Consider the following 13,131-nt stretch of genomic DNA (forward strand, 5'->3'; position numbering starts at 1 on the left):
TTGTGATTCTATCACTCAAGAGACCCCATGAGGAAGCTGGCTAGCTAAACTAGCGATGGAATTGCCAAACTCTACCTAGGTTTAAGTGAGAGAACATGCCTTGGTATGTAAAGTTAGGTTAGGTATATACGGTAAAGAGTGATGGAGGAAAACACCAGTCAACCTCTAGCCTAAACACACCTACCCACAAAAATACCAAGTAACATGGCCTTCTGATTATATATACTATATAAACACAAATGTGTATTTCAACATTGGAATTCTAAACTCTGAAACACCCCTGTGGTCCCACTCATTCTGTTTGCAGCAATACAGTGTTTAACAAAACAAAACCCCACAAAATGGAAACTAGGCAATGTAACTTCACCAAAGTCTTGCCACCAGACCTTATGGTTTCGATGGCTCTAATCGTCCATTCAAGTGTAAGAGAACCAAAGTTAGGAAGAAAATAACCCAAAGGGACACATGTTTTTAAAAGGAGCTCTGGTAAAGTTTTATTAAAGAAAAACTTTCCTGGTTTACTTTTCACCAGTCTGTTCTGGCATGCTTCTAATAATATCAGAATCACCTGGAAAATAAAAACAATAGTTTTACAATTCATGTAATGGCAACTGACAGTCACAGAACATCCCTGGAGTGGCTGCCTGTTCTTTAGCTACGGAGGCAGATTAGCACTATCTGCAAATATTACAGTAGTTGCTGTCACTCTTAGAACCTCAGCCATCCTACGATCATACAGAACAATCACAATAAACCAGACCTGGCTTGTCACCAGCATTGAGAAAACCAGACCTAGGTAAAGAACCAGGCCTGGGGACACATGCATGGTCTTACTATAGCGAATGTCTAGCCTGTCCTGATTATCACAGAATCAGAACAGCGAGAATATTCGCAGTATTCTATGACTTCCAAGTGCAAAACACAGTGTATTTGTAGGCACTCAGCACAAACTGTTTATTCCCAAGCAACGAAGATTACTTTTTATTTCACCTGCTATTTCCACCTTCTAACAATTAAGTGCCTCATTAAGGAAGTTCATAATCTCAAAGTTAAAAACTTTTTGTCTTTAGGGCAAAGCCAATTACAATGTACTGGCATGCATCATCAATTCTCTACAAAATAAAATTATGACATCTCTTGCAATATTAAAATTCTAATGGTCTGAACTCAGGCACCAAAGCCACTGTCTAGTAAGAAGCACTAACATTAGAAAGGAAGAAAAGATTTTATGATTTAAAAAGCATACCTGGGTCAATGATAGCCAATGTGCATACTCTGTAGTATTTTCCACATGCTGTGCCCAATTCAATGTTATTGCCACTGTAGTGATGAACACCAGTTTTAGCCAACATGGCATAGTATTCTATTTCAGATTTCCTTTGGAAACAACAAAAAAGTCAAATAAATACCATATCAAAGTACTGATAGATGGTTACCATAGTAACCAGATCACTTCCAAGTGTAGCCTGCAAATTACCTACCGAATACTCATTTTGTTTAGGTAGTATTCAATTCTAAGTATGTTGTATTCATGTTTCAAATCACTAAAGTTTAAAATGTGTAAGGTACTTGAAAGGGGGGGTTACAGGACAATGAGGACATACCTAGGTTAGTAAGGTTGTAACAGACATTAAAAAAATGGCTGGGATAGATAGCTCCGCAAAAAGCTGGTATTGCCTACAAAGACCCAAGTTCAGTTCCCAGCACCCAGACCAACCACCTCACAACTGCTGCTCCAGGGGATCTGACACCCACTCCTGGATTCCCACATGCATTCACTCTCTCACAAAAAATTACAAATAAAAAAAAAAAAAAAGGTGAACTAAGCAGTGTCTGAAACTTTAACAATAGGTATTATGTACTCCATTTTAACTAACAAAAAAACTAAGGCAAATAAAAGTGAAGGGTAGGAAACTTAAAAAAAAAAAAAAGAGTTAAGCCTTCTTAATCACCCACTAGCACCCTGAAGACTACCTAAGGATTGACACTATTACTTAAAGAGTAAACACTTCAGTGCCAACTCAATGGACACAAATGGTTAGGATCTGAAAGTCCCACAGACCATCAAGGAGCTTCTAACATGGAACCTGAACCCCATCCTGCCCCGGCCCCGAGTCTGAGCTTATATTAACAATGGATGTCTATACTGTCATTATAAAAGGTAGGTTAAAAATATAAAGAATAAAAATCCCCTATAAACTTGAAAGGTTTAGAATAAGACCAAACACTCCGAATTCTGCCACTAAGTATAGACCCTACCTCAACTGACACAGGAAAATCAAGGGCTTATAGTTGCAAGTTTCTTTAGCTGATTTACAATGCTCACTATGTTCAAGCTCAAGTAGTTAATTAGGAATAAACTTATGTTCAGAAAATTGGACACTGCTAAATGGTCTTGTACCTTCACCTCCATAAACCAACCAGACTTTCCTAAACCAAAACAGGCACATGCAATGGAGTGTAAAAATAAAAAAATAGGGAAGCGCAAAATAGAGAAAACATGCCCCCGTGCTTCCCTGAACGTGTATGTTTGTGTCGCTCCTGTCACGCTCTGTGCTTCAAAGGTACGCTTACAGAACACACGTCGGGGAGCAACAACCATCCTAATAACCATTCTTCCCAATGCTGGATATTCGCCCACAATGAATTTACAGTCGGCCCCACACACTCGGGTTCCCTCCATTACCTCAAGGCTGGACAGTTGTTGGCGAGGATAACCAATTTCGCTTTGCCCTGTCTGATCATCTTCAGAGTCTGTTTGTACCCCAGCACGTACTTTCCACTTTTCATAACAAGCTGGAGCCGAGAGTTGATCGACTCCAGAGACTTTTTCTACAATGCAAACATTGGGGACTTGAAAACCAGGTGCAGCCAGCTCAAAACCAAACCCAGTTCCAGACTGCTGGCACTGAACCCTCTAACGACGCCTGCAGCCTGGAGCGCCTTCGGCTTCGCTCCGAAGCCCTGAGCGGCTGACGCCCCGCGCTCATTCCAACCCGCCCCGGCCCCGGCCGCGGCCCGCTCTCCACGTGAGCCGGCTTCCGGCCCGGGCGGCTTCACTCACCGTCTTCTTTGCGGCCACCATCTTCCTGCCTCAGGTGCGGGACGGCCCCCAACCTAGCACACAGAGAGGGCAAAAGAGAGGATTAGGATCCGAGGCGCCGAGCCCCAGCCGGGGGCTCCCCGCGCCGCCGAGACCTCCGCCCGGCAGAGCGCACTCACCAAGACCAGCCGCCAAGATGGCCGGGCAGCGAGAAAGGAAGGGGCTCCCACAATGCAAAGCTCTTCTGGGCGAACGGGGCACGCTAGGACCGGAAACGGAAGCGGATCACACGCGGAAGGGCCCTGGCTGGGCGCGGACCGCCGGTTGCTATGGGAACTGGGTTAGTTTTGGTGGCCCGGATGCTGCCTGGCTCTCGACTTGTGTCCCGAAGCTGCGGGCTGAGCCGGGGAGAGCCGGGGTCGGATGGGAGCTGGCGAGGACGGCGACGCCGCGGAGTGTGAGGCGGCGGCCACCAGGCAGCTGCTGAGCTGTCTCTGGAGGATGTGGCGGCGGGAGGACCCGGGAGGACCCCGGAGGACCCCGGGACGCCGCTCTCCCGGCGCCTGCCCTTCGCGAGCGGAAACAGCTCCGTCCCCCCACCGCCGGTGGTCCGGGTCGCCGCTCCGTAGACTTCCCCGGACGCCTAGCACAGGGACCGCGATAAACCAATCCAAGCTCGGCGAGGGGGCTCAGTGGGTAAATGCGCTTCCACCAAGTGGGTGAACTGAGTTCGCGACCACGTGGTGGAAGGAGAGCCTCCTCCAGCAGTTTGTTCTCTGATCTGCGCCTGGACGCACACATTCGAATACAAAAGTAGAGAAGTAGCCTTAATAAAAAATATTTTTAAAATCTTCTCGCTCTGAAACTTGGACCGTCGTATAAATGTAACATGAGATATTCAAGGGGGGAAAAAAGGCTGAAAGCCTCTTCTACTTTCTAGCACCAACAAACCCGGGGTTGTTGAGAGTGTACGGTCGGTAAATGTGAGGACCTGAATTCTGTGCCTAAACCTACCCACCCCAACGCCGCAAAGAGTCTGGGTGCACGCTTGTAATTCCATTTCTGGAACATGGACAGATCCCTGAGGCTAGCTGGCCAGCCAACCTAGCCTAATCTCTAAGCCCCAGGTTCCAGTAAGAGACCCTCTGAAAAAAATAAGGTGGACGACTACCGAGGAAGCACACCTGAAATTGGCCCATGGACTCTGCCCAACTGCACAAGCTTCCACACTAGCCAACATAAGCACACACACAAAAAGGAAGGTCAGGTTAGTAAGTAAGCTGCATGGTGTGTTACTTTGCCCTGGAGGTTGGGAGAGGGAAGAACATTAACACCCCCTCCACACACATCCGTAATAATTTGTTTTTGTTTTTTGAGACAGGGTTTCTCTGTGTAACAGCTCTGGCTGTCTTGGAACTCGCTTTGTAGATCAGGCTGGCCTGGAACGCACAGAGATCCGCCTGCCTCTGCCTGGGATTAAAGGCTTTCGCCACCCTGACATAAAAATAATTTCAAGGGGCTGGAAAGATGGCTCAGAGGTTAAGAGCACTGACAGATCTTCCAGGGGTCCTGAATTCAATTCCCAGCAACCACGTGGTGGCTCAGAACCATCTAAATGAGATCTGGTGCCCTCTTCTGGTGTGCAGACATACATGCAAGTAGAACACTATATACATAATAAATCTTAATAATAATAATAATAATTCAAAAAATATCCACCAGCCATGCAGTCCTGTTGGTCTATGCCTTTAATCCCAGGAGAGACAAGCAATCTCTGTAAATTGATCTTAAATAAAAATAAAAAAAAGACGCTAGAAACTATATAACATTTACCTAACCACCATATACTCACACACTATGAGATAGTAACCTTGTTATTCTCAAGTTTTTACAGCTAATGTATTGCAGAAACAGGAACAGAAACAGGTCTGTAAATTAGGTATTTTTACAATTAAAACTTACTCAACTCTTAGGGCCTGTTTTGATGTGAATTTGACCAAACTGCAGTGTTAGATTACCATACTATTTGCTTTAACATTTAGGCAATGCCTTCTCCCAACCTCCAGGGCAAAGGAACACACACCATGCAGCTTACTTACTAACCTGATCTTCCTTTTGTTTTTGTTTTGGTTTTTGTTTTTTTTTTTTTTTTTTGGTTTGGTTTTTTTGTTTGGTTTTTTGTTTGTTTGTTTGTTTGTGCTTATGTTGGCTAGTGTGGAAGCTTGTGCAGTTGGGCAGAGGCCATGGACCAGTTTCAGGTGTGCTTCCTCAGTAGTCATCCACCTTATTTTTTTCAGAGGGTCTCTTACTGGAACCTGGGGCTTAGAGATTAGGCTAGGTTGGCTGGCCAGCTAGCCTCAGGGATCTGTCCATGTTCCAGAAATGGAATTACAAGGTTATGCAAATCCAGATATTTGTCTTCTGTTATTCTAGTTCTGTAAACATACTAATCTTTAAATGAACTTTAAAACCAACAAATAGCTCATCTGAAAATTCAATGAAATAAGCCATTAGAGTTGTGACATCGTTGGTTAAAATACCAGCATCCCCCCCCCCCTTTTTTTTAATCCTGTGCTTTTCTTTGCTTGTCTGTTTGGTTTGTGGTTGTCATGCTATTATGAGATGGAATGTCTGCTTAAGAGCACTTTGCATTACAGTTCTCTTCAGGTACAGTTTGGGAATGGAATGTTGATATCCTCCTGTTCACATTATACATTCAATTACGCATCTTTCTCCCACCTTCCCCCATTCTCAAATATTCTTGGTAGATACTTGATTACAATGAACCACGCTCAAAACTGATGTCATGCTAAGACACAGTATAACTCTAACTGCTGTGTGAAGAAACTTACAGACATCATGTACTCACCCCAAATGACATCGTGGACTAGCTCCTTTATACTGCTGGTCCTTTAAGGTGCTTTCAGAATGACTGCGTTTGTATCTCAGTTGGTAGAGCACTTGCCTACCATGCACAAAGTTCTGGATGCGGTCCACAGTACCACCTAAGACTGGGTGTGGTGATGCATGCTAACCACAGCACTTGGGATGGGGAGGAAGCCAGGTCATCCTCAGTCACATAGCAAGTTCAAGGCCCTCCTGAGACCTTATCTGAAAACATAAAGGTAGGATGGTTAGATAAAAAACATAATGGCTGTTCACAAATGTGCAGGCTTCAACACACTTAACAAACCTTAACTTATGGTCATGAAGATGCCATAGGCCACATTAATCTTTTTATAGAAGACAAATCTAGAAAAAAAGTGATTAGTTTTCAAAGGTGAAGTAAGACCAGATATGGTCCCCATGCCTGTGACCCTAGCAATCAGGGATGAAGACAGGAGAGTCAGGAGTTCAAGGCCATGTTTGTGTGACAAGAAAATTCAAGGCCAGCCTGGACTACATAAGACCACCTGTCAAAAATAAGTTAGTCGGGACTGAACTCTGAAATATTAACTGGAATGTGGGGGTGGGGACAATAAAGCCTCAACAAGGACACTGGAAGCAAAACCAGGAGGATGGACAGGGGCAAGTAGAGTCTGCTGGTAAACAGTTTTCATGAGAGGGAAGACCAGGCTGGCCTCGAACTCCCAGAGATCTGCCTGCCTCTGCCTCCCAAGTGCTGGGATAAAGGTGTGCACCACCATGCCCAGCTCTGTGTTTGTTTGTTTGTTTGTTTGTTTTAAGGGCATTTGTTTTTACTGTGTCTATTTCAGCACTGTTTGAACTATTTTATAACATGCGTGCATTACTGATTGTCACATGAAAAGTTCTTTTTAAGTAATAAATTAGTCTTGTTTAGTATTGTATTTTCAAACTGGTGTCTTGTAAGACATCAGTTATGTAATAAGGCCCCCAGACTTAATAGGCTCCCAGACCTAAGGACAACTGACTCCATCATGGAAGTACCATTCAGGCTGTAAAACTCAGCACCTAGACAGCACCATCTGCCAAAACTAAAACAAAGGTCTAATCTATCCATAGTTCTGGGAAAGTCTCAAAATGTACTAACCTTGCTTTTTGGTTTCTGTAGTTCTCTTTCTAACTAACTGTTCTTGTTAACTGAAGTATGTCAACCCAGAACATGGTTTTTGTGCTTAAAAGCTCACCCTGAGGAAAACTCAGGGCTACACTGGGATCCCACACACCCAGTATAGTCACCAAATGGCTAATAAAGACTTTCTGTTGGCTTATGCCCATGTCCAAGAGTCTTTTCTGGTGATACCCCCACAACAAGTTATATCACAAAATGTGGGCATTGGGATCACCTGGAGCTCTGATTCTTGGGCCTATGTTGCCAATGGAAGAGACTTCAGGCTGTTGGGACTGAGAATCAGGGTCTAACAAGCAGCTGAGATGACTCCTATAAATTCTAAATGTAAGAAGACCTAAAGAATGAGAGAGCCAAGGTGGCTCTGGGCATGCATCTCCAGATAGATCCCAACCAAACATAGTGATGCCTTAGTTTGCACTGAGTTCCATGTTAAGGCCAACTGACTCCAGCTCTCTTCCTTTTCCTAGTTAAACATAATGTTAGTCTCTAACCATGTGCCAAGCTGAAGGGAAACTTGTTTTGTTGTTGTTGTTTTGACTTGTTCTTCCTCTATAACCTTATGATTGACATAATTTGTTTTCATTGTTTTATATGTTCCAAGAATTCACTGACCATAAACTATTTCATGGTATGTTCTAATAACTATCTGACCATAACCCATAACATATACCCTTCCCATGATCGTATAAAGAGGCTCTCCTTCCTGTGTTTGGTTTTTGCCGCTTCATCCTCCTCCTATGGGAAACAGAAAGTTTGGCCCAGCCATAAATAAATTTTGACCTTGCATCATCTCGGTGTTAGCTCCCGGTTTTCAACACCATACCATTCTATACTTTCAAAGTTTTAAAAAGTTATGGTTTGGGGCCAAGCATGGTGATGCCAACCTTTAATCCCAGCATTCAAGAGGCAGAGGCAGGCAGATCTCAGTTAGTTCAAGGCTAGCCCTTTTTGCACACTGAGTACTACAGGGCAACATAGTGAGATCTGTCTCAAAAACCACAGTGTGATTTTTATGGGCTGAAAGTGAAGAGCACTGGCTGCTCTTCCAGAGGATCCATGCTCAGTTCTCAGCACCCTTGTGGTGTGTCACAAACGTCTGCAACTTCAGTCCCAGGGGATCTGGTTCCCTCTTTTGGCTGCCGAGGGCACCAGGCGATCCTAGGGTGTATAAGAATCAGGCTGAGCAAGACTTGGAAAGCAAACCAGGAAGCAGTGTTCCCCCATGGCCTCTGCATCAGCTCCTGTCCCCGGGTTCCTGCCCTGACTTCCATCAGTGATGGACTGTGATGTGGAACTGTAGGTTAAAAGAAACTCTTTCCTCCCCGAGTTGCTTTTAGTCATGGTGTTTTATAACAGCAATAAAACTCTATCTAAAACATACATATGCCGGGGTGGGGGGGGGGGGGGGGGGGGGGGGGTGGGGGGGTGGCGCACACCTTTAATCCCAACACTCAGGAGGCAAAGGCAGGTGGATCTCTGTGAGTTCGAGGCCTGCCTGGGCTACAAAGTGAGTTCCAGGAAAGTCACAAAGCTGCAAAGAAAAACCCTGAACCCCCCCCCCAAAAAAAAACCAAAGAAACATACATATATATCACTTTTGTCCATATATCCACTTTATGGTATGTATATATATATGTATATATGTATATATATTCATTTTCCTTCAAAATAATCAGAATTAGTACAACCTCCATTTTAGAGAATCAAAGGTCTTGTAATAACTTCCATGAGGTGAATTTCCTGTTCTTGCTACAGAGAAGGAATTGCAGCTGGGTGATAGTATTGAATGCCTTTAATCTCAGCTCTTGGGAGACAGAGGCAGGCAGATCTCTGTGAGTTTGAGGCCAGCCTGGTCTACAAAGCGAGTCCTAGGACTACCAAGGATACACAGAGAAACCCTGTCTTGAAAAAAAAAAAACAAACAAAACCAACAATACACATTAAAAAAAGAGAAAGAATTGCTTTTTTGGCAGATATCCTTTTATTTCTCTGTGTAGCTATCACTTGTAAGAACTCAAAAGATCTACAACACCAAGCAGATATCCTTTTATAGTATCATAAAAGCCAACAAAGCATTTTTAGAAAACTCAGCTGGGTAGATTTGGCCTGTGTTGGAAAATTACTGCTATTATGTCTTGATTTTTAGATGAATTCCAGTAAAACATCTGCAGATAAACAGAGAGCTAAGTAAGGCAAATTCAAAAAGGTATCACTAGCTACTGAATCCAGGTGGAGTTTATACAGGTGTTCATTGTCCAAGTCAACATTCTCTTACTTTAAAATCTCTGTGCTGGGCATTTGGTGGCCCAAGGCTTAAATCCCAGTGCTCAGGAGGCAGAGGCAGGTGGGTCTGTGTGAGTTGAAGGCCAGCCTGGTCTACAGATCTAGTTCCAGGACAGCCAAAGCCACACAGAAAAATTCTGTCTCAAAACAAACAAACAAACAAACAAACAAACAAAAACCCAGAACTCCACATTACAAAGCTTTGTATGTGCTTTGAGAGGACTTTTGCCATCCAGATGTTACTATTCCTGAATGCTTCTTTGTATCTAGCATTTCAGTGTAATTTTGAGAGAATAACAACAGGTAATTATGAGACAAGAAAATTAACACAAGACTCTTCATTGTTTCTCCTTCACCAAAATTGCTACTCCAAGCTTCTGAAAACAAAACAAGGTAAAAACCACATGCACCTACATTCATTGTGCTTCCTGTTTTTTCTTTCTTGCTATGAGAATTAGAAGTGACAGGCTGCATTCTTTGTCAGAGCACAAACAGTACTAACAAGTTCATCTGATAGTTATTGGTTCAGTGCATCTACCCTATGTGTCCAGCGGTTAAAACGATCATACTCATTAACAATTACTTGATGTTCATAGTAAGGCATGCCTCAGTGCTTTGTGTGACTCAGCCTTGACTTCTTATCAGCCTCATTAGCCATGCTGATAAATATGTTGGTAAGAAGGAGGGATAATGAAAAGTTGGCGAGTGACCAATGTGCACTCATCCAAGCATTCTGAACACTGAGGGGGCAAGAGAGAGCAGCAACTACCCATCCTTTCTGTCTCCCAATAACAGGGGCAGAAGTGCTTGTCCCATAGTCCTTCCTGCTCAGATGAAGGGTGCTTCTGATTCTGTTTCGTTTAGCAGACTACATCCCATACACTTGAATTGAAAGCCAGCCAGAGTAATGCTTCCCCTCATCTAATTTTATTTGATTTTGCCATTTTCTATCTAAGGTAGCGTAAGTTTTTTATACCCTTTGGTACAAAGAACCAATTTGAACACTTCCTTCCTGTGTTTGTCATAGTGGGGTGACACTTTTGGAAAAAAGAGTGCTATCTATGAACTTGGTCTTTGGATTAGTTTGTTTTTCTTAGGGTCATTTTTTTTTAATTTTACTATAACTGGACTGCTGTGTGTTTCAAAGTGTCTGTCCACAAAGTATGGTGTTTTACATGTTATCTCTAATATTTTGAAAGTCTGTTATCTCTTTTTATCCTTAGTAAGAGTAGAAAACAAAGGAATATGCCAATTTGCCTTTAAACCAGAGTGCTATCAGCTCAGTGTTGTAACACTGTGTATCAGGTTACTCAATGGAGAAATAAATAATGCAATTTTGTGATAAAATCAAAACATGGATATATGAAAGGAAAAAATGACAAAAAGGATCAATGGGGGTGAAATGATTAACTACTGCCTTTGAAATATAAAGCATCAATGTCGACCTTGAAAAATCACAGCAGTGTAGTTATGATCAGAGAATATCAAGCCAGACGTCTAACAAGACTAAAGAATAAGGCAGGACAGGTGATTGTTGAGGTCAGCCAGGAAGAGGCATGCATTGTGTAGTGAGGACTTGTGTTAAAACAACAGAAAGAAGTTCAGTTAAGGAGAAAAGCAGTTTATTTTGCAGCTCAACAAATGGACAAGCTATCCAGAGGTCCAGATGCCAGGTCTGTGTAGACTAGTACTGGGAGAAATAGTACTGTGTATTAGTCTCCGGTTCAAAGCAAACTCCAGAGCACAGGGCAGGACCTCAATCTTATCTTGGGTGGTGCCATAACTGAGTGCTTCATTTACAACTCCACCACTCTGTAGGTTTGTCTGCCTCTGGGTAGATGAGTGGAAAGACCAGTAAGTCATGTAGAAATTAACTTGTCACCTTCCTTGTCTCATAACAAAGTGAGTTCCTTATTGAGGAATGTTATTTTAAGGTATGTTTCTTCTGGTTATGTTGCATTTGTTTAACTCTGTGAAGCTGTGTTACTGTTCCTATCTAAAACACCTGATGGTCTAATAAAGAAATGAATGGCCAATAGCAAGGCATGAGAAAGATAGGCAGGGCTGGCTGGCAGGCAGAGAGAAGATATAGAAGAAGTCTGGAAGAAAGAAATCAAGAAACAAGAGGGGGGGGAGAGAGAAAGAGAGGAAACTAGGGGTCAGTCACCCAGCCAGCCAGCCATAGAGAAAGAGTAAGATTTACAGAAGTAACAGAACGGTAAACATCCAGAGGCATAAGTGTTATGGGATTAAGAAAAACTGGCTAGAAACAAGCCAAGCTAAGGCCAGGTATTTATAATTAAGAATAAGCTTCTGTGTGTGATTTATTTGAGAGCTGGGTGACAGGTCATCCAAAAGAGTCAAAACAACCAACAACAGTTCTTTGACAAGATATAATATGGAATGGAATGTCTCGGGGAGGTATGATGTCTTGTTTTCATTTTCTCTTTCTGACACGGGGCAGTCTTGCCATGTTGCCCAAGCTGGTCTCAACATCCTAGACTCAAGTGACTCTCCTTGCTTAGCCTCTCCAATAGGATGTCTAATATCTTGATGACAGGACCACTGATGAATGATACTGGCAGAGAGAGATTGAGTAGGAATAACAAGTTTGATCTAGCATCCATTACAGTAAAAATCATCTGCCTGCTTGGGGATGCAGAGATGGCTCAGTGGGTAAAGTGCTGGCCTCAGAAGCACGAGGAGCTGGGTTCAGATCCACAGAATCCACAGAAGGCTGGATGCCACGGTGCATGCGATGCCAGCGCTCCTACAGCAAGATGGGAGGTAGAGACAGGAGAATTTCTGGAAGCTTGTGAGTCACCTAACAGGATGGATACAGTAGCAAACAAAGTCTCTGCATCAAACAAGGTGGGAAGTGAGGATCAGCACTGGAGGTTGCCCTCTAACTTCCACATACACACTGTGCACACACATCTGCACTCATACAAGCATGCACACACACACACACACACACACACACACACACACACACACACACACACACACCTTTAAAAAATTAGCTTCACTGTTATCCTAAAAGCAATCCATTTTATCTTCCTTGAGAAGGTTGGATGGTTGCACAAGCCTTTAATCCCAGCACTCTAGAGGCAGAAACAGGCAGATCTCTGTGAGTTCGAGGCCAGCCTGGCCTACAGAGAGAGTTCCAGGACAGTCAGGGCTACACAGAGAAATCCTGTCTCAAAAAACAAAAGACAAAAACAAACAAAAAAAAGTTGCCAGATCTCATCACAGTATCATTTCAGAGACAACATTTGTCATCACTTTTGTGGGAAGTTGCACACTCAGCCAGGTAAACTTCGGTAAAGGGAAAAACAAATTGCTGAGTTGCTGAGCCCAATATGGCTTCTATCCCGTTCCTCTATCTATTTTATTCCTGAGCCCATTTATTGGGCAATGGGATGATTCCTGAAAAAGACTGATACACATTAAGTACCTGATTGTTTGCCTGATGTGGTGGTTTGAAAGAATGGCCCCCATAGGGAGTGGCACTGTCAGGAGGTGTGGCCTTGTTGGAAGAAGTGTGTCCCTGTGGGGTGGGCTTTGAAGTCTCCTATGCTCCAGCTTTGCCCAGTGTCACAGTTCACTCCTGTCGCCTGCAGATCCAGATGTGGAACTCTCAGCTCTTCTCCGGCACCATGTCTGCCTGCATGCCACCTGCCATGGAAGATAATGGATGGACTGAACCTCTGAACTGTAAGCCAAACCAATTAAATGTTTCCTTTATAAG

General features: G+C 43.4%; 1 protein-coding gene and 1 non-coding gene across 3 annotated transcripts; both read right to left on the bottom strand.

Annotated features, from left to right (window-relative positions):
• Positions 1–468: 468 nt before the first annotated feature.
• Rpl30 (ribosomal protein L30) lies at positions 469–3,279 on the bottom strand. 2 transcript variants are annotated; one of them, XM_028884463.2, is made up of 5 exons: positions 3,223–3,279; positions 3,065–3,117; positions 2,687–2,832; positions 1,247–1,377; positions 469–568 (listed from the first exon to the last, which is right to left on the bottom strand). In XM_028884463.2, the coding sequence occupies exons 2-5, from the start codon at positions 3,083–3,085 to the stop codon at positions 519–521; spliced, it is 348 nt and encodes a 115-aa protein (XP_028740296.1). In that variant the 5' UTR covers positions 3,086–3,117; positions 3,223–3,279; the 3' UTR covers positions 469–518. The 2 variants fall into 2 exon arrangements, with proteins under 2 accessions (XP_028740296.1, XP_028740295.1); XM_028884462.2 differs by lacking the exon at positions 3,223–3,279 and having other exon boundaries at positions 3,065–3,208.
• Positions 764–895, bottom strand: LOC114703653. The gene has a single exon (XR_003736158.1). It is a non-coding gene; the product is annotated as a small nucleolar RNA SNORA72 (small nucleolar RNA).
• Positions 3,280–13,131: the final 9,852 nt, after the last annotated feature.

Source organism: Peromyscus leucopus, chromosome 20 (genome assembly GCF_004664715.2).
Source record: "Peromyscus leucopus breed LL Stock chromosome 20, UCI_PerLeu_2.1, whole genome shotgun sequence".
NCBI classification, from domain to species: Eukaryota; Metazoa; Chordata; class Mammalia; order Rodentia; family Cricetidae; genus Peromyscus; species Peromyscus leucopus.